This window comes from Zingiber officinale, chromosome 8A, assembly GCF_018446385.1.
Source record: "Zingiber officinale cultivar Zhangliang chromosome 8A, Zo_v1.1, whole genome shotgun sequence".
NCBI classification, from domain to species: Eukaryota; Viridiplantae; Streptophyta; class Magnoliopsida; order Zingiberales; family Zingiberaceae; genus Zingiber; species Zingiber officinale.
In genome coordinates this window covers 45052085-45060949 of record NC_056000.1, presented here as the reverse complement: position 1 = coordinate 45060949, position 8865 = coordinate 45052085, and the positions used below count along the sequence as shown (strand labels likewise).

The following is an 8865-nucleotide window of genomic DNA, read 5'->3' as shown; positions in this document are numbered from 1 at the left end:
TTCCATAAAACCAGAGTTTGATGCCTATTTATATTTATTTGTTACCCAACGGGTTCTTACCTACCCCAATATGTACCTAAACATGCTATGGAGCCCACGCTGCGAAGCCTCTGTTTTTGTTTGATTGTATTTTATGTTTTATATTTTTATAGGTAATATAATAAGGTAAAAATTAAAATGCTCCTCAAATTAGAACATTTCCTTTTTCCAAAAAACAGAAAAAGAGCATCTCATTAGATTTTTTTTCCCACTTAAAATATCCCTTTTATCAGGATTATTATAGCGGCTATTGAAAAGATATTACAATGGAAGCTATCTGAGATATTACAATGGAAGCTATCTGAGTTGTTATTATAACGTTGTTATTTATTTTCAACATTATTGTATAAGTCAAGACTAATTGTTATATCACGTAGGAGTTATTATGTAATTGTTATATTGCGTAAAAGTTATTATGTAGTTGTAATGTTCTATGATATAACTTAGTGGGTTAGTATCGGATAGATTTGTAGAAATAGGTAGGGGTCGATATTCGGTGAAGTCGATAAAAATATCTTTCCATGTGATGATTGACTTAGTTTTTCTATATACTTTTCTACATATAATTATGGGATCAACTGTGTGAACAACTTGAGATTAGTATATGATCTTTTATATTGCTATAACATATAATATTTAATATAATGTTATAATAATTATTTAGTAGTTTATACGATTGTCTTTAAAGTGATTTGGATGAAAATTAAATAATTTTAATTAAGTTGGTGAAAAAATATTTTAATATAATAATATTCATAATTAAAATTGAGAGTTTAAAGTTTTATAACTTAAGATTTAGTAGCTGAAATACATCATTAACCACTACAATTTGAAAAATTATTTTTTTCACACTTAATCAAACTCTACCAATTAACTTTTAGACATGGTAACAATTACCGAATAGCTTTTAGACGTATTTGTCAAATAAAATCACTGATGAAGTGTCCTCTTAAATTTTTTTTCTTTTCAAAGAGACACTCCTTAGATTCAGATGATTTATAAAATTTTAGACTCTTATTTTTGCTAGTATAAGAATGCTTATATTATTAAATTATTTTTTAAAAAGAGAGATATGTATGCGTTTGATTATCTCAAGCTTATTTATTCGTTAATACAACTTTGCTTTTAGTTTTTTCTTCCGATGACCGTAACGACAAATTAGTTGACGGCACGAGAAAAGTAATGCACGCCGATCATGATGAACAATGAATGATACATGAATTACTTTGGACCAATTCAATAACAATTAATATTTATCAGAATGTTCACAAACAAATTAATCGTACAGAACTTGAGTTGATACAGCTTCGCAAGTCAAATTCTAAACAAAATGTTGTACACACAATGACACAAGGAAGAATACAAATTCTAAACATGCCCAACTCAAACAAGGATTTCATAATCGCCAAAAGAAATATATATAATTTGTTCTTGGGTAAAATTTGACCTTCGATTCCCAACGATACAAGGAAGAATACAAATGAATCCTACACATCGTGAAAACTGAACTCGAGCAGAAAGCTTGTAGGCGATGAAAACGGAGGAATAATGCAATCCTGACATCTTCAACAAATAATTTAAGATTAATAGAATGCAAACTGTAGAACCATATGAGAAGGAAGCACAGGAATGAGTCGAGCTGAACAGATGAGTAGATGATTTGCCTGTCGGATGGTTAGAAGGTACTGCTGCTTTCGCTGACAGATATTGCGGAACTCTCTGACTTCACATTGGAGGATACTTTGTTGATATCCAAACCCTGAAGCCTTCCGAGGGGATCTAGCCGCATTGCATCAGGGAGACTAGCTGGGTGACTCAGAATTTGGTGATTTGAGACGCCAGTCTGCGGCTGCTGGAACTGGGGCTGAAATTGGAGAGCTTGATGGTGATGGATTGGCTGTTGCTGTGGAAATGCAAAGAATGACTGGCTGTATGCTAGATTCTGCAGTCCGATGTCATATGTTTCATCGGGTTTTGATATTTCCCCGGTTGCAGCCTTCAATCTGTGTAGTTCGTGATTCAGTGCCTCGTTTAATGCTGCAAGGACAACATCAAACATGTTTTAAAGATGAAATGTGAACTAAAAGATATGGTTTTTTCTTAATTGAATCCACAGTGACTGTAATCATGTTGTTCAATAAATCTAAAATAAACTCTCCTAATGAAATAACATGGGGGAAAAATATTTAAAAAATTATATATTCCAAGAATCGAAGATTATGAGAATGATAGAAGTTCACAATGTATCCTATATGTATGGTTGGTTTTAAATGGACTTGTTGCGTTTTGGGAATTTAAATCTTTTCATCTTAGTTCAATAACACAATCTAATAAATCTAGACTCTGGAAAACTCCATTTAAGAGGGATTAGAATCGGTTTAGGAAATTCTCATGCTTCGTCTAGGGTCAGCTAATTGGACCATGCAAAAGGTAATAATACTAATGACAATTGTGAGTAGGACCAGAAAAATCAATGAGAAACAGATCAGACAAACATCAAAAGAGACCATAGTTCATCTAATCTATGAGACTGTAAGCGTGATGTCAGTGAACATGGCCTCTAGGAAAATTTGGTAAGACTTGAGAGCATCATCACTGAAGTTACTACCATTTAATTAGTTTGTTTTGCTGCACTGGTGAAGGATACAAGAGATTGATCTGGAAATTGGGCTGTGTGGCTATATTGGGTTTTTGGTCTGATGGATGCAAACTTAGGACCAGCCCTATAAAAACATAACTTACAGATAGATGGCATGTTTTAGCATACATTTTACAAATATTTAGAAATAATATTCCAAAGATGAAACTGAATAAATAAATTTGATTTTTCGGAGTGTTGTTTATTATGGTTTGTGATTGACACCAAGATAACCCTTTGGAGGAGACATAGTAAAAACATAATCAGCCACTCCCTCTACTGTGACATCAACGACATGCTAGATTGAATACATTCTAAACCTTAGTTGAAAGGATCTTCAAGCTGATTGTAACTTTTCCTATAGCTAAAATAGCATTTGCACTAAATTATGAGAGTGGTTTCTGATTGCAGATAACTGTTGGAAACTGATTAATCATGCTGAAGAGAATGAATATTCCACTATACTTTTACCATGTCGAAGATAAAGAGAAAATAAGATGAGCAAAAAACTGATAAAGCAAAATGCTTACCATCACGTAAATGTGCTTGTTGCTCCATAGCTTGTAATTGTAACTTGAGGTCTTGATTCTCTGCGGACAGTCCAGTTGTGTCTCTCTGGAAAGAGAATCAACCAGCGAACAGTGAGATTCATAACTAGAATCAACTGTATATTTCAAGGTTCAATTTTACAAAATTCGCAAGAAATTTGGGAGTTTATATAAATAAGCTAATCGCAAAGGCACGTTGATATGCATACAGTGTAATGAAACAATCATCTGAGGACTTAAGACAACTTGGAATTTGAGACAGATAACACATTTACTGAGGCCTCAGTCATTTTGTGGTAGTTGACTATCTAGGGCTATCCAAAAAAATAAAGAAGAAAGTAGTTAACTAGAAGTTTGGATTTCACACAGTAAAATGAAACATCATAGAATAGAATACAGCTCCATGAAGATTGATGATGATGACGATGAGAGTCCATGGGCAATTAAAAGTTGTGTTTCCTCAGACTTGTATCCTCTTGGTTATAGATTCAACACATCTTTCTAGAATCCAAATACCATTAGCATTCTCAACAAAAGTGATTCTTGGAAATCTTCATTTGGAAACTCTGTTGAAATACTTGTGTGAGATAATGCTCGCAAATTTTAAACTCAAAACTAAACAATTTTGTAACCTAAACACATCTCAAACTCAACATCAACAGGCCATTATCAATCCCATCTATCTAGGGTCGAAGTATGCATCCTATCCTCCATAAAACTCTATGCACTGAAATTCATAAGTTAAAGAATTAGAGACATATGAAGATGAGCTAAAAAGTTTACTTGGGATGTTGGAACCACATAGAAAACTACACTAGAGCAAACAATCTGTGTGGAAAAGAACTGTTAGTTCACAATTGTTTGAATCATTTGAAACTCCAGTCACCTACTATTGTTGGAAGCTATAGAAAATAAAAGCATCAAACAATTCAAACAAGTAGCTGCATTAATATGAACACTGCAAATTTGATAAGCAGTAAGCACATACCTAAAATAGCCTAGACTGCTATAGTCAAAACTTATCTAAGCCCTATGAACATAAATCTTAACCAAATTTTCCAATGACATACTGTTACTTGTTATATAGATTTGCATAGAGCTTCTATAGAGGATAAGATTCATATAACCAACCACAGATAGTTAGGAAAAATATGATTTGATAATGATGATGACGACAGACCTGAAATAGCGTGAGCTGTGCAGAGAGAGTGGTTGCCTCAGTTTGGAGGGTTTGGACTTTTCTTTCAAGTTCTGATATGTAGCGAGCTTTTCTTTCTTTGGAGCGAGCTGCAGACTGTCGATTGGCAAGGATCCTGCATAAAATGCATATCAAATATATCATAAAAACTTAATAGAGCCATTCAAAGACATTATAATGCAAATTTTAGATTGGAAAACATTTCCTATGCAAGAGTGTGAATTGATGCTATTTCCAGTACAAACTTGTAGATAGATTTTCCATAGAGAATTTAAGGTACTCAGATTTTTTTATGTATTCATTTTAACTGTATGTGGCAATGGAGGTAAAAAAAAATTGATTTAATTGTTTGTCCATGATTCATATAGTTCATAATTCTACTAGTTTGCTAAGCATAATAAACCTTTCAGTTTCAAATAAAAAATGTCATATTGCAAATATATTCCAAGTCATATGACTGCACATGTATTTGATGATGGTCTCATTAGAATAATTCTAAATATTCTTACACAACTTAAGATTGACCATACAAACATTTTGAAAGTAGATACAGAAAGCATCTAAATTTCAAAAAGTTGTGCCACCAAGAATCAAAGCAGCTAACATAAGTATTACTCAATGATCATAGACAAGAGGGGTATATACCACCATTGCATTAGTTCAACAAGCATAAATGAAAATTCTCAAAGATTACATATTGCCTCAACCAAATCTAAAGGTATAGAATGCAAAGAGGTTCAAGAAGACAATATGCAGGATGCAAAGACATAGAGTGGGATTATTACATAATGTTCAATATTTATAAACTCATTAAAATCAATAATAGTAATACACTGTAACTCAAGTTGTTAAGAATTCTATCATCTCTGTGTGAATTCAAAAATCACAAAATTGATGCTCAAAGTTATTACTATTTTCTAAGGGGAAGAGATCTATCTAACCATTTCCAGCATTATTCCATTGTCTTCTCATAGTGATTGCATGGGAGGGCTGTAAACAAGCCAATCCAAGCTTTGAGGTGTTCAAGCATATTTGATAAGGTAGCTGAGCCGAGCCTAAAATGAACAAAGCTATTGAAATGATTGTTCAAGTTTGGTTCGAGCCAAGCCTAAAATGAACCAAGTTTGGCATGGTTTATTTCTTATGAGCTTGAGTTTGGTTCGAGCTTGGCTTGAGCTTAGTTCGTTTAAATGTTATCGAGCTCTCAATTCAAGTTTCTTTGATTATTTGAAACTTTTGCTTGTTTGATTAGTTATTGAGCTTGATAATTCAAACTTGTATGTGTTGGTGCCGGTTGCACTAACGGTCGAACTCAGGTTTTAATGAATGACAAAGTAAGTTAAATTAGGTTTGTTATGATCTAACAATGTAACTAAGTGTGTAGGAGAAGTCCAGATAAGTCGACGGGCTGACCGGATATCTGACAAGAAATCCAGCTAGGTCAACGGGCTGACCGGATGGATAGCTGGAACGAAGTCCAGATAAGTCGACGGGTTGACCGAATATCTGGCACGAAGTCCAGCTAGGTCAACGGGCCAACCGGATAGCTGGCACGAAGTCCAGAGATGTCGACGGGCTGATCGGATGTCTGGCAAAGCGGTAAGTTAAGGTAAGTCACTGGAGGGGAGTGACTTTGTGAGGGCGCGTTCCCCGTTTGAGGGAACAGTAGGCGTCGATCCAACTTAGATCCATTTCGGAAATCTAAGCTGAGATCTTGACTAGATTCTGGTTTCGAGGAGACAGAATTTAGTTACTACTCTATTTGCTATATTGTGAAAACTTTGTTTTGCAAGGTAATATAATTTTTATTGTCTCGGACTAACTTTTTCTTGTAGGAAAATGAGTTGCTGGAAAAGTCAGGTCCAGGCGCCCGGAATGCCAAAATCTATCTCAACGTTAATTTGGAGCACGCTGATTAGATGGGTTGACGTCACGGTCCAGGTGCCCGAAAGGGATCCAGGAGCCCGGAACTACCTATATAAGCAGTCTTCTACCAGGAGTATAAGACACAACTTTCTTCTGCGATTGCCTTCTTGCGCATTATTCCAAAAAAGTTCCTACGACTCCACGACGCGACTCCGACGACCAAGTGATGCTGCTCCGACGACCGAGCAACACAACTCCGACGACAGAGTGACGCAACTCCGACGACAGAGTGAGGCGACTCCAACAACTGAAAGCAGCCTTCTAGATCTCTAAGAAGCTGTTGGTATACTTGTTTATTTTTGTACTTAAATTATACATTCATTGTATTTCTCTTGTAAAAGACTTGCGAATTATTAGTGAATTGCCCACCGAAAACACTCTCACGTGCGGGCCTTGGAGTAGGAGTCGACGAAGGCTCCGAACCAAGTAAAACTTGGTTTGTTAGCATTGTTTTCATTGTTATCTTTCCGCTGCGTACTCGATTTTCGACGATCGCTATTCCCCCCCCCCCCCCCCCCCCCTCTAGCGTTCTTCACGATCCAACAATATGCTCATTTTAATAGATTTTTTGTTTATTTAGTATGTTGATAAGGATTTTATTAATGAGCATGGTTTGTAAATATTGTTCACTAATGTTGTTCATTAACATTGTTCAATGAACATTGTTTACGTTCACGAACGTTATTCATGAATATTAACAAGCTGAACACATATGTGTTCAAGCTTGTTCGTTTAGTTTAACGAGCTGTTCAAGCTTGTTTATTTAATTGATCTTGTGTGTATTGAACGAACATAAACAAGCTCTTACGTCTTACCAAGACAAACATCAAGTTTGTTGACGAACGTTCAGTTCATTTACAACCCTAACCATGGCAATTCCAAGAAGGTAACTTCTAAGAATATCAAATATTGAAGTCTGATGCTACTCGCACATGAGCAGCATAGGTGTATATATAAGTATTTGGCCCGCGTGTTACTGAAAATATTTCTGCATGATCAATCGAGGTGTCTTGTATCAATTTGGAGTGTAGGTCTCCAACGTGAGTTTGAATGAGATAGATGAAGAGTCCTAAGTGTTAGGTTTAGTCTGCTAGAACAATAAGACACTAGAAGTATCAAACCTAAAACCTAGCCAATTTGTAATAAAAAAAGGTCAAGATGTAAGTGTAATCATAATAAAAATGTGAAGTACCCACCTGAAAACTTAAAATTATGGCAGGATCTCAACTTTCATTTGAAACGCTGTTACCTAGAAATTTGGAATTTTTCAAATGCATGGTTCATTTTGACTGATAATTAGCAAGTACAGTGAGCACCTAGAGTTGAAGCCTTGAGCACTCTTCATTAGCTTCACCAATACTCGGAAGCCCCTACTTAATGTAAGGTAACTCAAGGATCATCCATTTAAACCTGTCAATGTTTTTATTTCTTGAGAGAAGCATTATCAGATGGTTCCTTTCTACTCTAATTCATCTCAGAGAAATAATATTCTAACAAAGCTGCTTATTGAACGGCAGAGATTAAATAACTATGCAGAAAATAAGGCAATAAAAAAACGTACAAGAACCAGCATAAGATGGCAGTCAAAACTTATTTTCTATAACAAAAACAGAAAAGCATGGGGACCTTTTTGCCCTCTTAGGATCGACAACGGCCAGTTCAGCAAGCTGCTCCGCCGACATTGCCTTTTTCGCTTCAATCCCTTCCGAAAACACACCTTCCCTCTTGGTCGAGGTTGACGGCGTTGCCGACGATCCATCCACCGAGAAACTATGTCGATGCTTAGGCTTGGAAGCAGCAGCGACTCCGACCGGATCGCCGGCCTTCCTCTCATCGCCGCAGCCAGAGCTCTCAGCAGTCGGATCCGCACAGTCGCCGCCCTCCGACCCGGATCCGCTGGGTTCCAGTTTGCACCCCATCTTCTCGATGTCCATGAAGGTGCAGAAGAGATCATCCTCGGAGCCTATCTCATCTGCGCTCCCTGCCGGTACCGGATCACAGCCTCCGAGGTCGTCGGAGAAGCGTAATGCGAGCTCGGATCTGGCGCGACGGTGGTGGGAGGCTCGCGACTGGGGGGAGGGAGCGGGGAACAGGGATGGGGAACCATTGGCTGCCGCCGCCCCCGCCGATTCGACGGGAGGCGCATTGGGAGGGAGAATGCGGGCGGGGTTGAGGTTGGGAAAGGGGGACGACGAATTGGTGAGTCTTGGTTGCATCTCGTCCCACCACCACCGCCACCGGCTCCGCCTCCGCGCGTGGCCTCAAAATAAGGGAAGAAGACGGGGAAGCGCAGAGGATTTGTTGTTGCGTCTCATGTCTCATTAGGAGGAACTCTAATTTTTTTTTTTTTATTGTTTTTTTTTCATTGTTTTTTTTTTTTTTCATTTTTCTTTTTCTTTTTTAAAAAAAGTATAAATTTTGCAACTGCCCCATTTCATTTTATTCCCATAATTTTTATTTAAAAAACTCTTCCAGAATTTAGAATTTACCAAAATCTCTTTCGTAATTTCTACAAG

At 36.9% G+C, this 8865-nt stretch overlaps 1 protein-coding gene across 1 annotated transcript; it reads right to left on the bottom strand.

Annotated features, from left to right (window-relative positions):
• Window positions 1–1300: 1300 nt before the first annotated feature.
• On the bottom strand, window positions 1301–8663 carry LOC122008754 (transcription factor RF2b-like). The gene is made up of 4 exons (XM_042564596.1): window positions 7976–8663; window positions 4406–4538; window positions 3208–3292; window positions 1301–2076 (listed from the first exon to the last, which is right to left on the bottom strand). Exons 1-4 carry the CDS (start codon window positions 8563–8565, stop codon window positions 1715–1717), a joined length of 1170 nt encoding a protein of 389 aa, XP_042420530.1. The 5' UTR covers window positions 8566–8663; the 3' UTR covers window positions 1301–1714.
• Window positions 8664–8865: the final 202 nt, after the last annotated feature.